This window comes from Mobula birostris, chromosome 7 (assembly GCF_030028105.1).
Source record: "Mobula birostris isolate sMobBir1 chromosome 7, sMobBir1.hap1, whole genome shotgun sequence".
Taxonomy (NCBI): Eukaryota; Metazoa; Chordata; class Chondrichthyes; order Myliobatiformes; family Myliobatidae; genus Mobula; species Mobula birostris.
Genome location: NC_092376.1, coordinates 177,313,054 through 177,338,940, shown reverse-complemented (window position 1 = coordinate 177,338,940; position 25,887 = coordinate 177,313,054). Strand labels below are relative to the sequence as shown.

The 25,887-nt window shown below is 43.4% G+C and overlaps 2 protein-coding genes across 2 annotated transcripts in view; one reads left to right on the top strand and one right to left on the bottom strand.

Moving 5' to 3' along the window:
• The first annotated feature begins 104 nt into the window (after window positions 1-104).
• On the top strand, window positions 105-23,169 carry ndufa2 (NADH:ubiquinone oxidoreductase subunit A2). The gene is made up of 3 exons (XM_072264157.1): window positions 105-263; window positions 19,708-19,814; window positions 22,959-23,169. Exons 1-3 carry the CDS (start codon window positions 145-147, stop codon window positions 23,045-23,047), a joined length of 315 nt encoding a protein of 104 aa, XP_072120258.1. The 5' UTR covers window positions 105-144; the 3' UTR covers window positions 23,048-23,169.
• The window catches only part of tmco6 (transmembrane and coiled-coil domains 6), a 76,278-nt gene continuing 64,588 nt past the window's right edge, over window positions 14,198-25,887 (bottom strand). Inside the window, exon 14 of the transcript XR_011886676.1 lies at window positions 14,198-14,879. The gene's annotated coding sequence lies outside the window, so the exon portion shown is untranslated. The remainder of the gene's footprint in view (window positions 14,880-25,887) is intronic.

The window sequence follows — 25,887 nt, the reverse complement described above, 5'->3', positions numbered from 1 at the left end:
CCCGCCGTTGAAATGTTTCTATTGGCAGATTATGCATTATTCCCTAAAGTGATTGGTCCATCGTCAGACGCTTGCTGTCACTCTAGGTGACTCGCTGTTCTGACTGGAGGTAGTTGCCCGTGACGACACAGGGACTGGAGCAAGATGGCGGCGCAGGCGGCTGCGGCGGCCGTGGTGAGAGGCATCGGGTCAAAGCTGAGCCAGAACCTGCGGGAGCTGCGGATCCACCTGTGTCAGAGTTCGGCGGCTAGCCAGGGCGTCCGGTGAGCAGCGGCGGGCTTGGGAGGAAGCAAAGAGGTTGGGATGATGTACTGATGGAGGCGACTATTGGAAGGGGACTGACCAAAGGTGAAAGGGTCGTGAGGTATATTGGGCTGAAAGAGGACAGAATATGATGGGGGGCAGTTGAGCGGGGAGTCAAGGTTAGTTGGAGGAAGGGGCAAGAAATAAATGGGTTCGGGGTGGCAGAGCAATAAGTGATTGTTGGGTAGGTGAGGTGGGGGTGGAAATATGAGATTGGGGTGTGTGGAAGTTCGGGTGGAGAGTAGTGATGGGGAAGTAGTGAGATGGGAGCTGGCAAGGTCAACTACAGTGAAAAACTTGCAACAGGATCGGGCACATAGTTTCAGACAACATAACAATTATAAATTATACAAGGCAGTGAAGGGCGATCTGTTGAATGAAAGGGTTAACGTTTGAGGAGCGTTTTGACAGCTCTGGACTTGAACTTGCTGGAGCTTAGAAGAGTTGGGGAGGGGGATCTGATAAAGTTTAAAGGAAAGGGGGATTCTCAAGATTCTTGTAAAACAATGATTTAAGTACTGACTATGTCTGTGCTGCAGTGTGTTTGAATAACGTCTCACAGCTGCCTTCTTTGGAGCAAGATGATTAAAGTTCGCCCAGATCCACATCAGATGTCTCTGGGCTTTTCACACCTTTTGATTTTGACAAAAAGCAATACCTGATGGAAATTAGACAGAACATTCCTTTCTTAACTAAAGCATAAATTTGACGGATGTTCTTATCTTTGTAATTAAGTTGTGGCTCCAGCAAACCAGGTAGGACATTCTTTTATTTAATTAAAGTGGCTGGGGTGTCTAATAAATTGATTGTACTTTTGTATCAATAGTCCATTGACTTGGCCGGAATAGTTATCAAACTGATTGTTCTCTGTAGCAATAGTCCATTGACTTGACCAGAATGGTTATCAAACTGATTGTTCTCTGTAGCAATAGTCCATTGACTTGACCAGAATGGTTATCAAACTGATTGTTCTTTTGTACCAGTGGCCTTATAACTTCTGACAATTCTGACATCGGGCAGTGAACTTGTAGAACCGCCGGGGAGATGAGAACGGTTCTTTCCCTGATGTCGGGTCCAAGTTCACTCGCCGGCTGAGCTCGAAGAAATAAATGGATGAAAAGATAAGTAACAATCTTTTTGTGCTGTCGTTATTTGATCTAGCAAAGTTACGTTTACAGATCTAAGTGAAACCTATCAAATATTGAAAAGCCACAATAGAGTGGATGTGGAGAGGATGTTTCCTGTGGTGGGAATGTCTTGGACCAGAGGATACATACAGGGGCGTCCATTTAGAACAGAGATGAGGAAGACTTTCTTTACTCAGAGGACGGTGAATATCAACTTGCAAAAACAAGATATTGGTGCAAAATCAAGACAAGCAGAGACAAGAGGTGGTCTGTAGAGTTCTGTTGCTGAGGTAGGGTTAGGATTGTGCAGGTGAATAGAAGAACCTGGTAGTTGAAGAGAAGTAACTGTTTCTGACTCAGGAGGTGTGGGACTACAGATACCCCTTTTCTGAAGGTAATGATGAACTCCTTGGTTTTGTTGACATTGAGGTTGTTATCAAAGTTCAAAATCAATTTATTATCAAAGTATTTATTATCACTGTCACCATCTACAATCCTGAGATTCATTTTCTTGGGCCTTCACAGTAAATACAAAGCAACACAATAGAACAAGCATAATAATGATAATAGCTATGGTGTTTGTCCATCGTATCCAACCATGACAGGGAACGTGTGCTGGAGAGTTCTTGAAGTGGAAAAGCCGTTGCACTGGGATAGTTCCACTCTCTCAACTTCAGAAGCCAGGGTCCAGAGGTGTGAACAAATAACAGAAACAGAGGTCTTCCTTGAGGTTGTAATGGATATTTGTGACATCTTCTGTGACTCGTCACACCCTATGCTCTCCAGAGGGTGTTGCAGTACCTTCTTCTTGGCTTTTGGATCTCACTGGGGTATAAGGCTGCCAGCCACCCTCACCTAGTTTAGCCTGCCTGTTGATTCAGTGTCCATGGAGGGGTAAGGGCTCTGGTGTCCATTCTGGGGCAGCTCACTCACTTCTGGGCCCCACCAGACACTCAGCTCTCACCTGTGGCTCCAAGTAGCTGTTTGCATGTACACCCCAGTAATAATAATAAGTAAATAAACGATTCATATCGAGAATATGAGATGAAGAGTCTATAGGTTGTGAATTTAGTTCAATGTTGGGTGAGTGAAGTTATCCCGAGAATGCCCAAGAAAACATTTAATTGGAGTGGGGGGAAATGTGATGCTATTAGGCAGGAACTTGAGAGCAGATGTTCTGAGGGAAATGCACAGCAGAAATGGGGCAAATGTTCAGGGAACAGTTGCATGGCATTCTGCATAGATATGTTCCATTGAGGCAGGAAAAGGATGGAAGAGTTATCTACCATCTGGTTATCTAGCTTAAGAATGGAACTAGGAGAGCCAGAAGAGGCCATGAGAAGGACTTGGTGAGCAGGATTAAGGAAAACCCCAAGGCATTCTACAAGTATGTGAAGAGCAAGAGGATGAGCCGTGTGAGAATAGGACCAATCAGGTGTGACAGTGGAAACGTGCATGGAGTCACAGGAGGTAGTGAAGGTACTTAATGAATACTTTGCTTCAGTATTCATCAGGGAAAAGGACCTTGGCAATTGTGAGGATGATTTACAGTGGACTGAAATGCTTGAGCATATAGACATTAAGAAAGAGGATGTGCTGGAGCTTTTGAAAAGCATTGAGTTAGATAATTCACCAGGAACAGATGAGATATACCCCAGGCTACTGTGGGAAGCGAGGGAGGAGATTGCTGAGCCTCTTGCGATGATCTTTGCATCAATAGGGACGGGAGAGGTACTGGAGAATTGGATGGTTGCAAATGTTGTTGTTGAATGTTGAATTGTCTTTATTTCTTACATCCTTCACATACATGAGGAGTAAAAATCTTTGTGTTACCTCTCCATCTAAATGTGCAATGTGCAATCGTGGTAATTTATAATAAATGGAACAGTTAATATAATATAGAGTACACTCAGATCAGTGTGAGTTCATCAGTCTGGTGGCCTGGTGGAAGAAGCTGTCCCGGAGCCTGTTGGTCCTGGCTTTTATGCTGCGGTACTGTTTCCCGGATGCTAGCAGCTGGAATAGATTGTGGTTGGGACGGCTTGGGTCCCCAGTGATCCTACGGGCCCTTTTTACACACCTGTCCTTGTAAATGCCCTGAATCATGGGAAGTTCACAACTACAGATGCGCTGGGCTGTCCGCACCACTCTCTGCAGAGTCCTGTGATTAAGGGAAATACAGTTCCCATACCAGGCAGTGATGCAGCCAGTCAGGATGCTCTCAATTGTGCCCCTGTAGAAAGTCCTTACGATTTGGGGGCCCATACCGAACAACTTCAACATTCTGAGGTGAAAGAGGTGCTGTTCTGCTTTTTTCACCACACAGCTGGTGTGTACAGACCACATCAAATCCTCGGTGATGTGTATGCCAAGGGACTTGAAGCTGTTTACCTTCTCAACCCCAGATCCATTGACGTCAATAGGGGTTAGCCGGTCTCAATTCCTCCTGTAATCCACAACCAGCTCCTTTGTTTTTGCTACATTGTGGGAGAGATTGTTTTCTTAACACCACTGTGTCAGAGAGATGACTTCTTCCCTGTAATCCATTTCACTATTGTTTGAGATAAGGCCAATCAATGTAGTGTAGTGTTCAAGAAAGGGAGTAGAGATAACCCAGGAAATTATAGACCAGAGAGCCTGACTTCAGTGGTGGGCAAATTGTTGAAGATCTTGTGAAGCAGGATTTATGAGCATTTGGAGAGACATAATTTGATTAGGGATAGTCAGCATGGCTTTGTCAAGGGCAGGTCTTGCCTTACGAGCCTGATTGAGTTCTTTGAGGATGTAACAAAACACACTGATGAAGGTAGAACAGTGAATGTAGTGTATATGGATTTCAGTAAGGCATTTGATGAGGTTCCCCGTGCAAGGCTCCATCAGAAAGTAAGGAGGCATGGGATCCAAGGAGACCTTGCTTTGTGGATCCAGAATTTGCTTGCCCACATAAGGCAAAGAATGGTTGTAGGTGGTTTGTATTCTGCATGGAAGTCGGTGACCAGTGGTGTGCCTCAGGGATCTGTTCTGGGACCCCTCCTCTTTGTAATTTTTATAAATGACCTGGATGAGGAAGTAGAAGGTTGGGTTAGTAAGTTTGCTGATGACACAAAGGTTGGGAATGTTGTGGATAGTCTGGAGGGTTGTCAGAGGTTACAGCGGGACATCAATAGGATGCAAAACTGGGCTGAGAAGTGGTAGATGGATTTCAACCCAGATAAGTGTGAAGTGGTTCATTTGGTAGGTCGAATTTGAAGACAGAATATAATATAAATGGTAAGACTCTTGGCAGTGTGGAGGATCTGAGAGATCTTGGGGTCCGTACCAATAGGACACTTAAAGCTGCTGCACAGGTTGACAGTGTTGTTAACAAGGCGTATGGTGTGTTGGCCTTCATCAGCTGTGGGACTGAGTTCAAGAGCCATGAGGTAATGTTATGTAACAGCTATATAAGACCTTGGTCAGACCCCACTTGGAGTACTGTGTTCAGTTCTGGTCACCTCACTACAGGAAGGATGTGGATACAATAGGGAAAGTGCAGAGGAGATTTACAAGGATGTTACCTGGATTGGAGGGCATACCTTATGAGAATAGGTTGAGTGAACTTGGCCTTTTCTCCTTGCAGTGACGGAGGATGAGAGGTGACCTGATAGAGGTGTATAAGATGATGAGAGGCATTGATTGTGTGGATAGACAGAGGCTTTTTCCCAGGGCTGATATGGCTAACACAAGGGGCCATGGTTTTAAGGTGCTTGGAAATAGGTACTGAGAGGATGTCATAAAGAAAGTGGTGGGTGTGTGGAATGCACTGCCAGCGGCGTTGGTGGAAGTGGATACAATCGGGTCTTTTAAGAGCCTCTTAGATAGATACATGGAGCTTAGAAAAATAGAGGGCTATGTGGTGGGGAAATTCTAGGCAGTTTCTCAAGTAGGTTACGTGGTCGGCACAACATTGTGGGCCGAAGGGCCTGTAATGTGCTGTAGATTTCTATGTTCTGTCCCCTCTGGTTCAAAAGCCTGATGGTTATAGAATCATAGAAAGGTACAGCACATACTTCAGCCCATGTAGTGGGTGCTGAATTATTTAAACTGCCTACTTCCATTGACCAGCACTGAGACCACAGCTCTCCATGCCTCTACCATCTATGTACCATCCATGTTCTCAGATGTTGAAATCGAGCTTGCATGCACCACTTTGCTGGCAGCTCATTACACAAACTCACCACCTTCTGAGTGAAGAAGTTTCCCCTCATGTTCCTCTTATACTTTTCACCTTTCACCCTTTTTCTCTTAACATATCTGTAGAATCCCTCGATGTTCTCCTTCACCTTATCTGCTAGGGCAACCTCGTGCTTTCTTTTAGCCCTGCTGATTTCTTTCCTAAGTGTTCTCTTGCATTTCTCATTAGCACCTAATTTGTTCCCACATGCCTATACTTGCTGTGCAACTCCTTTTTTCTCTTAACTAGGGTCGCAATATCTCTTGAAAACCAAAGTTCCCTATACTTATTATCTTTATCTTTTGTTCTGATAGGCACATACAAGCTTTGTATTCTCAAAATTTCACTTTTGAAGGCCTCCCACTTAAAGTTTCAAAGGTTTATTTATTATCAAAGCATGTATCTGTATACAACTCTGAAATTCACCTTCTCCAGACAGTCATGAAACAAAGAAAGAACATGAAAGTTGTTCAGAAAGAAACATCAAGCCCACCCATCCACCCCTACGCACACAAAAAGAACAGCATCCCGATCATTAACCTCCAAAACCCTCTTCCATTGCACAAAACAAAACAGGAAAATCTCCTCCACCCCCACAAAAAAAACCTAAAAAAAACCCAACAGAACATCAAATACACCTCCCCACACACAACAAAACAGAAATGAACGGCTGATAAACAAAAACAGAGAATATAAAAACCATAAGTCTGAAAAAGTCCACAGTCCATAAACACTATAGTCCAATCCTTGAACCATACCATCCTCCGATATCACTGACATTCATTGAGAGAGAGGGATGCCACCAGGCAGAGGAGCCTATCTGCCCACCACAGTGAGCCACACAGCCATAGGCCACTTGCAGCGATCAAAAGGAAGGCAGGCAATGCTGAAAGTTCGCTGGCCTTCTGCGTTCGCCTCGATGTCGCAATCTTCTTTGACACTTTAATTGGCAATTGCTGGACACTTCAATAGGCGAAATGGAGTCGGACATAGGCTCACGCCCCATCTCGAAGTTTCTTTGCATTGAGAAATCTGAGTACGCGTTTACTTGCCGGAATCTTCTCGGAGACAGCAAAATGTTGGATCGCTCAGCCAATCTCCAAACTAAATTGCAGGCTCAAACAGTCCCAGAAACACCTGAAAAACAGGTGTGAAAGAAGTGAAAAAATAGAAATGGAAGATGTCGACTGAGGGAAAGTTGTTTGTTCACTGGTGCCATCTTAACTGGAGTAGACCTTTGTCAGAAAATAGCCTGTCAATCCACATTTGCCAGATCCATACCGATACCTTCAAACTTGGCCTTTCTCCAGTCAGAATCTCAACCCACGGACCGGACCTATCTCTTTGCATATTTGAAACTAATGGCAATGAGATCACTAGATGCCAAGTGTTCCCCTGTTCAAACTTCTGCCCTGTCTCATTCCCTAATAGCAGATCCAGTATAGCATGTTCTCTGATGAGAACTTAAGTGTACTGTGTAAGGAAACATTCCTGAGCACATTTGATTACCTCTATCCCATCTATTCATTTTACAGTATGGGAGTCCCAATCAATATGTGAAAAGCTAAGATGTTATAGAACCTTATGTTGCTTGCAAGTGTGCATTCTCTGCATACATTTGTTCTTCTAAATCCCTCAGACTTTTGGGTGGTCTATAATAGAGCCCCATTAACGTAGTCATACCTTTCTTATTTCTTAGTTCCACCCATGATGCCTCACTAGTCGAGTTCTCCTGACAGAGCCCTGCTGTGACATTTTCCCTGACTAGTAATGCCACCCCTCCTCCTTTACGTTGCATCTAAAACAACAAAATCCCAGAATATTGAGTTGCCAGTCCTGCCCCTCCTGCAATCACGTCTCCCTGATGGCTACAATGTCATAACTCCGGGTGTTGATCCATGCCTTGAGCTCATCCGCCTTTCCTACGATACTTCTTGTGTTGAAATAAAAGTGGCCCAGGACATTAATCGCACCATGATTCCTGACTTTGTCTGGAATCAAAGTAGGATTGAGGGGTAATAACGGTTCCAGAAACCGGTGGTGTGGGTTTTGAGGCTCCTGTACCTCCTTCCTGATGGCAGAAGCAAGAAAAGAGCATGACGTGGTTGGTGAGGGTCTCCGACGATAGATGCTGCTTTCCTGAAGCAGCGCTCCTTGTAGATGTGCTCAGTGGTTGGAAGAGCTGGGCTGTAGCCGCTACTTTTGTAGGCTTTTCCATTCAAAGGTATTGGTGCTTCCATCCGTGATGCAACCATCACAATACTCACTTCTGCACGTAGGTAGAAGTTTGTCAATTTTTAAGTGTTGTTGTGGCACCAGTCAACCACATGCTTTATTTCATTACTGTATGCAATTTCATCGCCAGCAATTTTGCTAATGCCAGTGGTGACCACAAATAGGTGATACTGGAGCTGTGCTTAGTCACACAGCTATGGGTGTAAAGAGAATAGAGCAGGGGTACGCTGTGGGGTTGGCTTGGCTTGGCTTAGCAGAGAAGTGATTATGGGGCTGGTGTGGAGGGGGAAGAGATGAACCAGATGTTGGCGGCAAGTTGAGAATGGGGTGGTGAGTACTGATTGGCAGTTGATGGGTGGACAGTGGTGGGGGCAGTTGTGAAATAGAAAGGGAATAGAGATGAGAGTAGAGGTAACTGGTGACATGGGAGATAGATGTTGGGAGCAAGGAGAGGTGAGCTACTAACACTTGTACTCTCTTGATGTAGAGGACGGCATGGTAACATAGCGTTTAGCACAGAGGTGTCAAACTCATTTTAGGTCACAGGCCAGATTGGGCAAAATGCGATTTCATGCGGGCCGGATCAGTTGTGCACGCGCATGTGCTCCCACAGCTTTTGTTGCCTTTGTTTTTTCAACCTGCTCTCATGTGTCTCAGTCTCTGCTATAACTACAAAGTGTTTCACTTTACGAATTTCATTTCTTATGAAGAAGATTGCCTAGCAAGCATTATTTTTATGATTGGTATTAACTTACAGTTGTGGGCTACAAGAAAGTTGTGATGAGAGAGAGAAAAAACGATGCTAGTTTGGCTAAGATCGTTTTGGGAGCCACACCCTTTCCATTAATAAACCATTTGAAATCGAACATTAGCAGACACAAATGTAGACCCAATGAAACAAATTGTAAATGTAGGCTACACAACTGCACCTAATTTTTATCAGCCCGCTTCCAGCAATCAAACTGAGACAATGAACACAGTTAGCCTCTAATTTTTATTGAAGTGATCACATTTACAATAATAGAATAGTCAGAAAATGAATGAATCACAATATTATGACACTCAATATTTCATAATGCATTTTGCTTACATGTCGCAGTGCATCGAACAGTGTCACTCATTTTTCACTTGCTGCTTCCAGACACCTGACATCTCTTGGCTTTAACCAGCCTGTCAACGTCAGGGACCAGTTTCCGGGCAGTTGTGATTTTCATAATCTTATTTAGATGTCTGTGTGTCAGCTGCGAGCGCAGTTCAGATTTGTTAATGTTCATTATGGAGAACACCTGCTCACAGAGATATGTTGTCCCGAACATGCAAAGGATCTTTGAGGCAAAGTCTGTCACCTTGGGGTACATCAGTCCCAGGTATCGATAGAATGAGTCCAGACCCACAGTCTCAAATTTGTATTTCAAAGTCGAGTTACACTGAATTTCAATTAGTTCCATTTCGAGTTCCTCCGGCACATCTGATGCTGCGTTGATGGGAAATGGCGAGCAAAATAGTGAGAATTCCTTCTCGAGCTGAGTGAAAACTTGGAAACGATTCTGAAACTCATTTTTCAGCCGTGATATTTTGTCCTTGTACCTGTCCATGTTGTCATTATTCCCATGAGTGACACGCACAGACTGCAAAGAGGGGAAATGAGCTGGGTTGTTCCAGGACAGTTGCATCTCCCACAGGCCTAATTTAATTTGAAAGGCACGAATGCTGTCGTAGTATTCCGTAGCAACACACATAAAAGTTGCTGGTGAACGCAGCAGGCCAGGCAGCATCTCTAGGAAGAGGTACAGTCGATGTTTCGGGCCGAGACCCTTTGTCAGGACTAACTCACGAAGTCAACACAACTTTTATGTGTGTTGCTTGAAATTTCACTACCTGCCTTGATGTCGAAGTTGGAGCTTCGTCGTCTGCTGTGGCTGATGTGGAAGGCTTGCTCGACTGCTGAGCCTCACACATTTTTAGATCATACAGTTCTTTGTAAGGACTCAAACCATCTTGCAAATATGCTCTAAACCGACGTACCCTTTTAAAATTAAAGTCGCACTTTATCATTACTCATTCGGTTTTGGTTGTTATCCTTTCCTCTTCCAATTGCATCAGCTCTTCATCTATCAGATCTTGGTCATGGGACGCCAAAACCTCTTCAACATCACCTTCGTCAACTTCCACAAGCCAAACTCACTTTGTCCTTACTTCGTTCACCACGATCAAAACGCTTAATTATGTCTAGTTTTACGCTAAGTGTAACACCCTTATGAGCTCTTTTAGGCTTTTCCGATACAGTACCTTAGAAATCATCTTGCAAACGGCTGCTCACAGGCATGTGTTTAAGCAATGCCGTTCCGAATCCGGGGGAGAGCAGCTGCTCGCAGCGCACGCTGATTTTCTTTGTAACAGTGAAAACACCTTCTGTTAGCGAAAACAGGGTACTAATGTAGGTCTTTCGTATCAGTGAGGTTTCATAAAGCGAACATTCGAAAAGCGGGGACACCTGTACCACACTGCCTACATTTCCGATTTCATACACAACTGATATCACGGAAAAAATTTTTAGGCTTAAATCCTTATCGGAAGGGATTAATAGCAACTATTTATGATATGATTATGAAAATACAGCCAGGTATATCTGATAAAATTAAAAAATGGGAAAGGGAAATTCAACTTCACTTACCTATAGAGAAATGGGAGAAATTTTTGCAATTAGTTAGCTCTTTCTCTATATGTGCTAAACATGCGCTGATATAATTTAAAGTAGTGCATAGGGCCCATATGTCTAAAGATAAACTAGCTTGTTTTTACTCCCATATAAATCCTATTTGTGACAGATGTCACTCTGAGGTGGCTTCTTTGACTCGTATGTTCTGGTCCTGCCCTCTCTTGGAAAAATTTTGGAAAGATATCTTTGATATAATTTCAACAGTTTTGCATTTTGATTTACAACCCCATGCTATTACAGCAATTTTTGGTTTGCTAATGATGGGACATGGCTCTTTATCCTCTTCAGCCTGTCGTATGGTCTCATTTGTTACATTAATGGCCAGAAGGTCCATTTTATTGAATTGGAAAGAGACCAATCTTCCTACCACATTTTAATGGTTTTCTCAAACTATATCATGTTTAAATTTAGAAAAAATCAGAAGTGTCATTTTTGATCCTTCAATTAAATTTGAAGAGACTTGGAAGCCATTTATTCAACATTTTCATATGATGTAGTTTGACCTTTTCTGAATCCTTTTTATTAACAGAATATATGAATAGAGGAGCGGAGTTGACGACATTAATGAATGTATTCGATCTAATATATTGGTTCAGCCCTGTTTTGTTCTGTTTGTTTTTTTTTGTGTTTTGGGGTCTTTCTTTGTGATATCCTTTTCTTTTTATTTCTTTTTTCTTCATGATTAATTATATTAAGAGTTTGGAGGTCAATTACATTTGTACTATTTGTAGTTTCTCTTGTATATGTTTATTAGCAATAATGTAATTCCAATCTCTTTATAATCACTGTTATTATATTTATGAACTTGAAAACTAATAAAAAGATTAAAAAAGAAAAAAAGAAAGAACACAATAATAATAAAAACACAATAAATATAAATAGATAAGATAGCTTATTGCTGGTATGCTCATGAAATAACTGTAGGTTGTCCATAAGGTGACTGATGGGAAATATTAAAGTAGTGGTGGAGTAGTGGATGGAGGTGTTGATCAGCTTTACTGCTTGGGGAAGTAACTGTTCTTGAGTCTGGTGGTCCTGATTTTCCAGTAAATTTGTGAAATATGTCTTTGATGGCAGGTAGGCTGGTGCTGGTGGTGCGTTGGGCAGCTTTGACTACCTGCTGTAGAGCCTTACTGTCTACTGCAGTGTAGTTTCCATATCAGACAGTGATGCAGCTTGTTAGGATGCTCTTACACACCTTTAGAATGACCTGACGGTAGTCGTGCAGGTAGAAGACAAACGATTAATTACATGGTGGAATAATCTAGAAGAACTATTTAGCACATTAGGTTTACTGTATTTTCTAGGATGCTGTCTGGATTAGAGAGTATGTTTTATGAAGAGGGTTGAGCAGGCTGGAGTGAAGGAGGATGAGAGGTGATATGATAGAGGTGTATAAAATGATAAGAGGCAAAGATCGGGTGGACAGCCAGAGTCATTTCTCCCAGGATGGAAATGGCTAATACAAGGGACCATTATTTTAAGGTGATTGGAGGAAAGTATAGGGGGATGTTGGAGGTAGGATTTTGTACATAGAGTGCATGGAACATCCTCCCTGCCAGGGGTGGTGGCAGAGGCAGAAAGATTAGAGACATTGAAGAGACTCTTAGATAGGCACGTGAATGATAGAAAAATGGAGGGGTTTGAAGGAGGGAAGGGCTAGATTGACCTTGGAGTAGGTTAAAATGTAGGCACAACATTGTGGGCCAGAGGGCCTGTGCTGTTCTGACGGGCAAAGGAAATGCTTCAAAGATAACATCAAAACCAGCCTGAAGAAATTCAACAGGACATCTAGAAACTGGGAAGACATTGCACTCAATAGATAGACTTGGAGGAAATCCATTCATGAGGGAGCTGTCCTACAAGAGAATGACCTACAATGTGCTGCAGAGAACAAGCGGAGGTGTGAAAGGAGAAACTGACCAACTAAACTACAGCCACCAGTTACTCTAGCACGCACTGCAAGCAGAATACACGGGCCCCGGATCGGGCTCCACAGTCACCTGAGGATCCACCAACAGACAACCCCTTCGGAGAACATCACACTCCACTCGAGTGATCCCACTACTGCTACTGTGCTGTACTGTTCTACGTAATAGCAAGTACAATGGATTCTGGTTAATTTGGCCATCAGTTAATTGGGCAGCTGTTTATTTGGGCCAACTCTAAAAGAACAAAATCTAATCGAGAAAGTAGCTGGGATTCTGTTCATTTATTTGGGACACTACGCACCTTAATTGGGACAGGAAACCGTCGGTGAACGGTTTGTAGCTATCATTAGTCACATCCATGTGCACTTGTGTGGCCGTGAGGCACTACACCTAGCTTAGAGTGAACAGGTTTTCAATAGCGTCTGTTGCGTGTTTTAGTGTTCTTGTCGTCACTGATAATTGGTAAGGACTGCTTTGTTCACTCTGGTTTCAAGCATTCAGGCTTGGAAATGCCAGACATGGCCAGGGATGAAAATGAAACTATCTCACTACTTCAACAAATTTGGAACTGTGAAGAATTTGAAGGTATCAACAGTGGTTTCAATGTTGCAATGAAAATGAAGATTTGGAGGATGCAATCGGCAAAGGCATTAGATGAAAGTAGTCAATTGCCTGCACTGATTTTGTTCACTTGTAGTCAATCAAAAGAACACAGCAGATGAATTCCTCCATTGATAACAATGAGGAAGTAATACAGTTTTATAGTACTGTAGTATTGACAACCCACCTCAGAGTACTGAAGCGTTACGTTTATCCAGCTATGTTATATGGCTCAGAATATTGGACAATATCTAGTAACATGAGGAAACAAATTGAAGCAGCAGAGATGTGGTTTTTGAGGAGGATGCAAAGAATATCATGAATGAAACAAATATCTAACGAGGATGTCATGAACAGAGCAAGCACAAAAAGGGAAATAATGTATGGGATCATGAAAAAGCAACGTAACTTCATTGGACATGTGATTAGGAAAGAGGAGTTAGAATGCACGGTAATTAGATTATGAGAACACTCAGTCCTCTTTTATTGTCATTTAGAAATGCATACATGCATTAAGAAATGATACAATGTTTCTCCGGCGTGATATCACAGAAAACAAGACAGACCAAAGACTAACACTGACGAAACCACATAATTATGACATATAGTTATAGCAGTACAAGCAATACCATAATTTGATGAAGAACAGTCCATAGGCACAGTAAAAAAAAAAAAGTCTCAAAGTCCCCGAGTCGATCGACTCCCGAGTCCCCGATAGCAGGCGGCAAAAGGGAGAAACTCCCTGCCATAAACCTCCAGGCACTGTCAACTTGCCAATACCTTCGAAGCAGCCGACCCTGAGTCCATCCGTCTGAAAATTCTGAGCTTCTGAGCAGCCTCTCCGATACAGCCTCCTGAGCGCTTTCGACCTCTCCCCGGCCGCTGAATCACGCAACGCCGAGGATTTCGAGGCCTTCAGTTCCAGAGATTCCGGTTACCACACTGTAGCAGCGGTAACAAAGCGGGCATTTCAGAAGTTTTCCAGATGTTCCGCTATGCACTCTGTCTCCATCAAATCAGAATTGTGCACGGTCCCCTACTTGACAGATAACAGATATTCATCACCGGAGAGGCCGCGCGCGCTGTCGTCGCGCCGCCATCTTCTCCACAACTATTATGGGAAAGATTGAAGGGAAGAAAGCAAGAGGAAGACAAAGACAAATGATGATGGAGACAGCAGCCAAAGAACTGGAAGTGAATACTAATGAATTGATCCACTTGACCCAAAACAGGAGTGTGTAGGCCATGGCAGTCAAAGCTCAAACTGGGCATGGCACCTGATGATGATGATGAGTAGTACTGATAGTGTTCTAAGTTGTTCTGTGTTTCTTTTAAATACATACTTTGTTACTTAGCTAAACAGTAGTTTGTCTTTTTTATACCTTTTTCACTATTTCCATGAAACTTTGGCTAATTGAGCCAGCTGCTTCATTGGGCCAAAACGTGCTGGTCCCAATGTGTCCCAATTAACGGGAAACCACTGTAGTCATATTTCATTTGACTCATTTGGCAGGGGGTGAGGTTTCAGCAGAATGAATGGGAAAAAAACTTGCCATCTGTTACAGGAAAGATATCAGGGGAGACGAATTGAAGGTGATTGATGAAAGTATTTAATATGGCAACTGGCGATTGGAACGCATTGCCTGAAAGGTTGGTAAAAATAGATTAAATAATGGATTGGAGCCTCCTGAACTACGGCCAGTTCTGTAGAGAAATGCTGCGTAGGGCTGAGTTGTTCCAGGTTTCCAGTGCTGCAACAAAGAAGTCAAGTAAACCAGTGGTCAGATATCCAAAGTTCAAAGTAGATTTATTATCAAAATATGTATGTTACCATATAATCCCTGAGATTCCTTTTCTTGCAGACGTTCACAGTAGAACAAAGAAATACAATAGTCACGAATAACTACACAAAGACTGACAAATAATCAATGTGCAAAAGAAGACAATCTGTACAAATACAAAAAGCAAATATTTAATACTGGGAACATGAGTTCTCACTGGAGTTTAAAAGAATGGGGGGAGGTTCTCATAGAAAGGGCTAGATAGAGTGGTGTGGAGAGGATGTCTCCCATGGTAGGGGAGTCTAGGACCAGGGGGCACAGCCTCAGAACAGAAGGCTGTCCCTTTAGAACAGAGATAAGGAGGAATGTCTTTAGCCAGAGGGTGGTGAATCTCTGGAATTCATTGCTGTGCGCGGCTGTGGAGGCCCAGTCATTGGGTATACTTAAAGCAGAGGTTGATAGGTGCATGCTTAGTTAGGTTGTCAAAGGTTACAAAGGGGACCAATATCCTGGCAGGGAGATTAGCAGGGGCTACTGAGGTGACTTTAAACTAGAATGGTTGGGGGGTGGGAATCAAATTAAAGAGGCTAGGCGTGAGGAGGTTAGTTCACAACAGGGGGATGGGAACCAGTGCAGAGAGACAGAGGGGTGTAAAGTGAGGGTAGAAGCAAAAAGTACTAAGGAGAAAAGTAAAAGTGGCAGGCCGACAAATCCAGGGCAAGCATTAAAAAGGGCCACTTTTCAACATAATTGTATAAGGGCTAAGAGAGTTGTAAAAGAGCGCCTGAAGGCTTTGTGTGTCAATGCAAGGTGCATTCGTAATAAGGTGGATGAATTGAAAGTGCAGATTGTTATTAATGATTATGATATAGTTGGGATCACAGAGACATGGCTCCAGGGTGACCAGGGATGGGAGCTCAACGTTCAGGGATATTCAATATTCAGGAGGGATAGACATGAAGGAAGGGGAGGTGGGGTGGCGTTGCTGGTTAAAGAAGAGATTAACGCAATAGAAAGGAAGGACATAAGCCGGGAAGATGTGGAATCGATATGGGTAGAGCTGCGTAACACTAAGGGGCAGAAGACGCTGTTGGGAGTTGTGTACAGGCGACCTAACAGTAGTAGTGAGGTCGGAGATGGTATTAAACAGGAAATTAGAAACGTGTGCAATAAAGGAACAGCAGTTATAATGGGTGACTTCAATCTACATGTAGATTGGGTGAACCAAATTGGTAAAGGTGCTGAGGAAGAGGAATTCTTGGAATGTATGTGGGATGGTTTTTTGAACCAACATGTCGAGGAACCAACTAGAGAGCAGGCTATTCTGGACTGGGTTTTGAGCAATGAGGAAGGGTTAATTAGCGATCTTGTCGTGAGAGGCCCCTTGGGTAAGAGTGACCATAATTTGGTGGAATTCTTCATTAAGATGGAGAGTGACATAGTTAATTCAGAAACAAAGGTTCTGAACTTAAAGAGGGGTAACTTTGAAGGTATGAGACATGAATTAGCTAAGAAGACTGGCAAATGACACTTAAAGGATTGACGGTGGATATGCAATGGCAAGCATTTAAAGGTTGCATGGATGAACTGCAACAATTGTTCATCCCAGTTTGGCAAAAGAATAAATCAAGGAAGGTAGTGCACCCGTGGCTGACAAGAGAAATTAGGGATAGTATCAATTCCAAAGAAGAAGCATACAAATTAGCCAGAGAAAGTGGCTCACCTGAGGACTGGGAGAAATTCAGAGTTCAGCAGAGGAGGACAAAGGGCTTAATTAGGAAGGGGAAAAAAGATTATGAGAGAAAACTGGCAGGGAACATAAAAACGGACTGTAAAAGCTTTTATAGATATGTAAAAAGGAAAAGACTGGTAAAGACAAATGTAGGCCCCCTGCAGACAGAAACAAGTGAGCTGATTACGGGGAGCAAGGACATGGCAGACCAATTGAATAATTACTTTGGTTCTGTCTTCACTAAGGAGGACATAAATAATCTTCCAGAAATAGTAGGGGACAGAGGGTCCAGTGAGATGGAGGAACCGGGCGAAATACATGTTAGTAGGGAAGTGGTGTTAGGTAAATTGAAGGGATTGAAGGCAGATAAATCCCCAGGGCCAGATGGTCTGCATCCTAGAGTGCTTAAGGAAGTAGCCCAAGAAATAGTGGATGCATTAGTGATAATTTTTCAAAACTCGTTAGATTCTGGACTAGTTCCTGAGGATTGGAGGGTGGCTAATGTAACTCCACTTTTTAAAAAGGGAGGGAGAGAGAAACTGAGGAATTATAGACCGGTTAGTCTAACGTCGGTGGTGGGGAAACTGCTGGAGTCAGTTATCAAGGATGTGATAACAGTACATTTGGAAAGCGGTGAAATCATCGGACAAAGTCAGCATGGATTTATGAAAGGAAAATCATGTCTGACGAATCTCACAGAATTTTTTGAGGATGTAACTAGTAGAGTGGATAGGGGAGAACCAGTGGATGTGGTATATCTGGATTTTCAAAAGGCTTTTGACAAGGTCCCACACAGGAGATTAGTGTGCAAACTTAAAGCACACGGTATTGGGGGTAAGGTATTGGTGTGGGTGGAGAATTGGTTATCAGACAGGAAGCAAAGAGTGGGAATAAACGGGACCTTTTCAGAATGGCAGGCGGTGACTAGTGGGGTACTGCAAGGCTCAGTGCTGGGACCCCAGTTGTTTACGATATATATTAATGACTTGGATGAGGGAATTAAATGCAGCATCTCCAAGTTTGCGGATGACACGAAGCTGGGTGGCAGTGTTAGCTGTGAGGAGGATGCTAAGAGGATGCAGGGTGACTTGGATAGGTTGGGTGAGTGGGCAAATTCATGGCAGATGCAATTTAATGTGGATAAATGTGAAGTTATCCACTTTGGTGGCAAAAATAGGAAAACAGATTATTATCTGAATGGTGGCCGATTAGGAAAAGGGGAGGTGCAACGAGACCTGGGTGTCATTATACACCAGTCATTGAAAGTGGGCATGCAGGTACAGCTGGCGGTGAAAAAGGCGAATGGTATGCTGGCATTTATAGCGAGAGGATTCGAGTACAGGAGCAGGGAGGTACTACTGCAGTTGTACAAGGCCTTGGTGAGACCACACCTGGAGTATTGTGTGCAGTTTTGGTCCCCTAATCTGAGGAAAGACATCCTTGCCATAGAGGGAGTAGAAAGAAGGTTCACCAGATTGATTCCTGGGACGGCAGGACTTTCATATGAAGAAAGACTGGATGAACTGGGCTTGTACTCGTTGGAATTTAGAAGATTGAGGGGGAATCTGATTGAAACGTATAAAATCCTAAAGGGATTGGACAGGCTAGATGCAGGAAGATTGTTCCCGATGTTGGGGAAGTCCAGAACGAGGGGCCACAGTTTGAGGATAGAGGGGAAGCCTTTTAGGACTGAGATTAGGAAAAACTTCTTCACACAGAGAGTGGTGAATCTGTGGAATTCTCTGCCACAGGAAACAGTTCATTGGCTATATTTAAGAGGGAGTTAGATATGGCCCTTGTGGCTACGGGGGTCAGGGGGTATGGAGGGAAGGCTGGGGCGGGGTTCTGAGTTGGATGATCAGCCATGATCATAATAAATGGCGGTGCAGGCTTGAAGGGCCGAATGGCCTACTCCTGCACCTATTTTCTATGTTTCTATGTTATGGGGAGTAAGCGGAAGAATGGGGTTGAGAGGGATAATAAATCAGCCATGGTGGAATGGTGGAGCAGATTTGATTGGACAAATGGCCCAATTTTGCTCCTCTGTCTGAAGGTCTAAGAGGCTCCCCATTCTAGCTGTCTGCATGTGAGCAGACAGCTCCTTTCTCATATCCAGTTTCTCAATACCGCTCGGTAACTTCGGTAACCTCTCGGTAAATGAAGAGGTCATGCACTGGCCCTGGAACTCTTCTTCCCTTACTTTTAAAACCGTCCCACTTGACAGATGTCTCCTTCCTGCAAACTGCATCTTCTAATCAATTTCTGAGAGCTCCTTCCTGATGACATTGAAATTAGCCTTCCCTAGTAGGACTTTAACTTGAGCAGCAGTCCTGTCTTTTTCTATGACTATCGTGGAACTAATTGAACTCTGGTCACTGGTTTCCAACTCCCCCTCAGCCCCCCCCCCCCCACCGACACATCAACCACTTGACCAACCTCATTACCTCATTTCCTAAGGGGGGTAGTGTTTAGAGCCATCTACATATTAGATCTTATGACATAGGAGTACAATTGGGCTGTTCGGCCCATCAAATTTACTCTGCCAATTCCATCATGGCTGATTTATTATCCCTCTCAACCCCATTCCCCTGCCTTCTCCCGGTAACCTTTGACACCCTTAATAATCAAGAACCCATCAATGTTCACTTTAAATATACCCAATGACTTGGCCTCCACAGCCAACCGTGGCAATGAATTCCACAGATTCACCACCCTCTGGCTAAAGAAATTCCTCCTCATCTCTGTTCTAAATGGATGTCCCTCTGTTCTAGTGCTTTGTCCTCTGGTCCTAGAGACCCCTCTATAGGAAAGACCTTTTCCACAATCCCCACCCCCACTCATTGAACCTATCAGGGTCATCTACTGTATCCGGTGCTCCCAGTGCGGCATCCCTCTACGTCGGTGAAACACGATGTAGATACAAGGAAACTTGCCCGGACACACTGAACTTGGGGCAGTTGTACTGATGTGGGATTAATTTTGTTTCCTTACAGAGAGGTGACCAATGTAGAATGGTCTCCTGTGCTTCTCTGGTTTTCAGTGGTTTTTAATGTTTTCTTCACTCAGGGATTTCATCGAGCAGCACTACGTGACAATGAAGAAGGCAAATCCTGAATTTCCCATTCTGATCCGAGAACGTGCCGGTATCCAGTCTAAAGCATGGGCAAGATATGGTAAGAAATGAAGTTCAGCTGTCAGGACAACAGCTGAAATTGGGGGAATGTGCTGTGATGGTTTGAAATACTTCGTGGAGCTAAGCTGAAGAAATTTCGCAGTACCTTTAGAGAGCTAGTGCCAATTTTCCCTCTAATATTTTTCCCAGTGAGTTGTGGAAATGCTATGTGGGCGCCGGAAATGTGGCGACACTTCCAATGCCAACATCCTCAGACTGTGTTGGTCGTTGACACAATTGACTCATTTCACTGTATGTTTTGATGTACATGTGACAAGTATAGCTAATCTCTTTAAAGAGCAGATTTTGGCTGCATCATTAAAAGTGAAAATAATTTTTGCTATCTGCTGGGAGAAAATAATGGCAATGCCTCAGAACCTCTGTAGGGGAGAAAAGAAAATGAACTTGAACGCAAATTAAAAAACATGAGTGGCCTCTCAGCATTGAATGCAGGGGATTTAAAACAGAAAATGCTGGAAATACCCAGCAGGTCAGCCCTCATCTGTGGGAAGAGATACAGGGTCAATGTTTCAAATCCCTTTGATCCACTACTGTCAGGGACAATGTACGGTAGCATCAGGATTAAGACTGCTACACTGAGTCATAGAATCGTAGAAAACAGGCCATTCGGCCCATGAAAACTCCCTGGACCATTTGAACTCCCTAATCCTGTCGACCTCGTACCCAGACCAGAGCCCTCCATACGACTGCCATCCAGGTACATACTCAAACTTTGCATGAACATTGAAATTGAGCTCGCATGCACCACTTGCACTGGCAGCTCGTTCCACACTCTGACCACCCTCTGAGTGAAGAAGTTACGCCTCATATTCCTCTTAAACTTTTCACCTTTCACCCTTAACCTATGACTTCTAGTTGTAGTTCCACCCAACCTCAGTGGAAAAAGCCTGTTTGCATTTACCCTGTCTATTTCCCATCATAATTTTATAAACCTTTATCAAATCTCCTCTCAATCCTTCTACTTTCCAAGGATAACTTCTTCCCCCAGTCTGTGAACCTACCACTATCGAGGTCTGGTCACTAGGATAACAGGCTGTCTACTGTTTTCCTGTGCTGCACACTACATGCATTCTGAATATATATTTATTAATTTAGTTATAATATTTTGTTTTATGTGCTGTGTGTTGTTGGTGCACCATGGTCTGTAAGAATGTTGTTTCCTTCGGTTGTATATGTGTACAGTCAGATGACAATAAACTTGAACTTCATTAGAACTTGGAAGAAAACTCAATAACCTTATTAATCTGATTAGTAAATGGCTTTATTATTGTCACATGTATGGTGAAAAACCTGCCTAGTTTACTGTACATACAGATCAGGTTGTTACACCGTGCATTGAGGCAGAATGGAGTAAAACAATAACAGAATGCAGAATAAAGTGTTACAGTTCCAGAGAAAGTGCAGTGCAGGCAGACAAATGTAATGCAAGTTCATAAGGAGGTAGATTGTGAGGTCAAGAGTCCATATTATCGTACTAGCAAACTGTTCAGTTTTATAATAGTGGTCTGCTCTTCCACGGTTCTGTGCGTTCTCCTTGATGTGGACGGGGAAGTGGATGTCCCAGTACAACTCTGGGAATAAGCTGTAAACAAGGTTAACTGGCCACCGAGTTAATGGGAGCAGCTTGAGAACATAAACAAACAGCTTGAGGAGCTGCAAAATGCAGAGCAGGAAGACACGCCTGGCAGGTCAGGCTGGAAAAACCTTCCCCGGCCAGTGAGGGAGATAAAATCAAGCTGAGCCAGTGTAAGATGTTAACAGTCTTTTTTCCAGGGAAGGTGAGTCCAAAACTTGGGGGCTTAGGTTTAGGATGAGGGAGAAAAATTTCAAAAAGGACCTGAAGGGCAATATTTTCACGTAGAGGGTGGTGAGTGGTTGGAACGATATGCGAGAAGAAGTGGTTGAAGCAGGTACAATAGAATAATTTAAGGAGCAGTTAGAACATGGAACACTACAACACAATACAGGCTATTTGGTCCACGATGTTGTACCAGCCTTTTAACCTGATCAAACATCGATCTAATCCTTCCCTCCCACATAGTTCTCCATTTTTCTGTCACCCATCAACTTAGCCAAGAGCCTGTTAACTGTCCCTAATCTATCTGCCTCTACTACCATCCCAGGCAGGGTGTTTCACACACTCACCAGTCTCTGTAAAGAACTAACCTCTGATATCTCCCACTATACTTCCCTCCAAACACCTTAAAATTATGCCTTCTGGTATTAGGCATTTTTGCTTGTCCAATCGATCAATGCCTGTTATCATCCTGTACACCTCTATCAAGTAACCTCTCATTCTCCTTTCTCTGCAAAGAGAAAAGCCCTGGGGGAAAGTCAGATGGAGGTTGATAAGTATGTGAAGGCGAATAGATTGCATTGAAATAAGTGGGGGAATGTATGAGAGTCGGGATCCTGGAGGACTTGATGGGCTGAATAGCCTCCTCTCTGTCTTACAACAAACAAACTTAACAGTCACAAAAGCCACTATACATATGGGTAAAAGTTGTTAATTTATTTTGTTTATATGTATTATAATCGTTTGCCATGCTCCCATCAGGGAGGAGGCTACATAGTAACCACGCCAGGACCACCAGGCTCAAAAACAGTGACTTTCCCCAAGCAGTAAGGCTGATCAACACCCCCAACCATCACTACTTTATCATTTCCTGACAGAGGCACAGACACTCCTGTGCCTAGCGTCACTTGTTCAGTTTTATAATAGTGGTCTGCTCTTCCAGGGTTCTGTGCGTTCTCCTTGATGTGGATGGGGAAGTGGATGTCCCAGTACAACTCTGGGAATAAGCTGTAAACGAGGTTAACTGGGCACCGAGTCAATAATTAAATGGACAATTGTTCTATGTATATATGCTATCTTATGTATTTATCATTATTGTTTTTATTATTATTGTGTTCTTTATTTTATGGTGTTATTTTTGTGCTGCACTGGATCTGAAGTAACAATAATTTTGTTCTCCTTTACACTTGTGTACTGGAAAGTACATTAAACAATCTTGAATTGCTCAGACAACCATCGCTATTTCTCGTAAACTGCACTTTGCAAGTCAAACATTCAGTCCTGAGGTGCAGTTTACTGATCTGATTCTTTATTTCCCTCCTGTTTCAGACTTTGGAAGAGAGAGAAATGTGCCGCTAGATAATTTAAATTCTGAGCAGGTGGCGAAGGCGCTGGAGTCCCTGATTACCAAGCCGTGAACTACAGCCCAATCCATGTGTGAAGAACAAACAGCGGTGTGGGAATGTTTCTTTCACTGCATTGCCAGATTTTCCTGAGTGGAAAGAAATTTAACTGTAAAATAAATCTAATTTAAAATGGATCTGTGTCCTGTCTGCATCCATTTTCTGCAGTTGTGTTCCAAATATCGTTGGCTGCAACACTGTTAATGAGCAGGCAGATAAAATATTAAACCAGTCCCTGATTGCCTAAGCAACATCTTGGTATGACGATTTCCCAACCGTGCAAGATTTAAGGGCAATTTGTGTTGTGAATTGGCTTGGGATTTCTGGGTCTTGTTTTCCTTAGCTCTTTTAATGGTTCACACAGATCATCGTCCCAGCTGTCTCATATTGGATTGAAATTCAAGTTCCCAGATGTGAGAGCACTTACACTAAATGCCCCTGAAGTAATTCCAGTGAAAAAAACTTCCCTGATCACCTGACCATTTTTTTTGCCTCTGTGTGAGAATTTGCAGTTTAGTGTTTTGAACTGATGCTCCTGCAGTACTATGCAAACTCTCTGAGGACCTGTCCTGGGTCCAGCCCGTAGAGGCAGTTAGGAAGGCACAGCAGCACATATATTTCATTAGGAGTTCGAGGAGATTTAGTATGTCACCAAAGACGCTCGCAAATTTCTACAGATGTACTGTAGAGAGCATTCTGACTGGTATGGGGAGGGGCGTATAATACACGGGATTGAAATAAACTGCAGAAAGTCGTTAAATTACTCAGCTCCATCATGGGTGCTAGCCTCTGTAGTATCCAGCACATCTTCAAGGAGCGGTGCCTCAGAAAGGTGGCATCCATCATTAAGGACCCAAATCACCCAGGACATGCCCTCTTCTCACTGCTACCGTCAGGAAGGAGGTACAAAAGCCTGAAGACACTCACTCAATGATTCAGGAACAACTTCTTCCCCCCTGCAATCCGATTCCTGAATGGACAATGAACCCATGAACACTACCTCACTATGTTTTGCACTACATATTTAATATATAGATATATTCTCACTGTAAGTCACAGTTTTCTTTTTATGTATTGCTGCTGCACAACAACAAATCTCATGACACGTAGGTGATATTAAACTTGATTCTGAAGTCTTAGACACATATATATAGCTTGGATGCCTAAGACTTAAGCACAGTACTGTAGTAATTTTATGCATTGCATTGTACTGCCACAATAAAAAACAAATGTCATGACACGAGAATAATGATAAACCCAAATCTGATATGGGTCTCTATTGTGGACTCTAAGGGAGCAGGGAGAGGGAGTGTGAAGCATCAGAGATATTCTATTCATTTGTTATGTGCTGTGTCATATAATGGGTGATCATGGCCTTTCCACGACCGTGATTGTTCTTGGCAAATTATTCTAGAGAAGTGGTTTGCCATTGCTGCCTTCTGGGGCGTGTCTTTACAAGATGGGTAACCCCAGCCATTATCAACAATTCAGAGATTGTCTGCCTGGTTCCAGTGGTCTGCACAAGCTGCTCATACGATCTTCCACCACCTGATCCCATGGCTTCATGCTACCATGATCGGGGGCTAAGCAGATGCTACACCTTGCCCAAGGGCGACCTGCAGACCAGCATGAACACCTCCTTTGGTAGAGACATATCTCCACTCCAGCACCCTCATTCTGTAAAGATCAATAAACCAATTGTTTGGAATCAAATGACTTTACCTGGAGTTTCATAGTTGGGTGTGTCTGCACCCACGTCCTTGGCACTACTCTGGCACCTGTCCCACAACCCTTCCATGGCACTTCACCCTCACCACTCCCAACACCCGTTGCTCCTGCCAGATTTACAAACTCGCTCTCTGCTCCACTTTGACAAATACAGTACTGAGCAAAAGTCTGAGGCACCCTAGCTATGTACACTGTATTTGCCTAAGATTTTCCACAGCACTCAAAAAAACTAAGTAATGATAATAGGCATCCGTTAGTCTCGTGAGACCATGAATTTGCGCCTTGGAAGGTTTCCAGGGTGCAGGCCTGGGCAAGGTTGTAGGGAAGACCGGCAGTTGCCTATGCTGCAAGTCTCCCCTCTCCACGACACCAATGTTGCCCAAGGGAAGAGCATTAGGACCCATACAGCTTGCACCGGTGTTGTCGCAGAGCAATGTGTGGTTAAGTGCCTTGCTCAAGAACACAACACGTTGCCTCAGCTGAGGCTCGAACTAGGGACCTTCAGATCACTAGACCAACACCTTAACCGCTTGGCCACACGCAAACACAAGGTAGGTAATGATAGAGATCTAGAAAATTATAAGGCTAGCAGGAAGGAGCTTAAGAATGAAATTAGGAGAGCCAGAAGGGGCCATGAGAAGGCCTTGGTGAACAAGATTAAGGAAAACCCCAAGGCATTCGGCAAGTACGTGAAGAGCAAGAGGATAAGACATGAGAGAATAGGATCAATCAAGTGTGACAGTGAAAAGTGTGTATGGAACCGGAGGAGATAGCAAAGATACTTAAGGAATACTTTGCTTCAATATTCACTACAGAAAAGGATCTTGGCGATTGTAGGGATGACTTACAGTGGATTGAAGAGCTTGAGCATATAGACATTAAGAAAGAGGATGTGTTGAAGCTTTTGGAAAGCACCAAGTTGGATAAGTCTCCGGGACCAGATGAAAAGTATCCCAGGCTACCGTGGGAGGCAAGGGAGGAGATTGCTGAGCCTCTGGCAATGATCTTTGCATCATCAATGGGGATGGGAGAGGTTCAAGAGGATTGGAGGGTTGCAGATGTTGTTCCCTTATTCAAGAAAGGGAGTAGAGATAGCTCAGGAAATTACAGACCAGTGAGTCTTATTT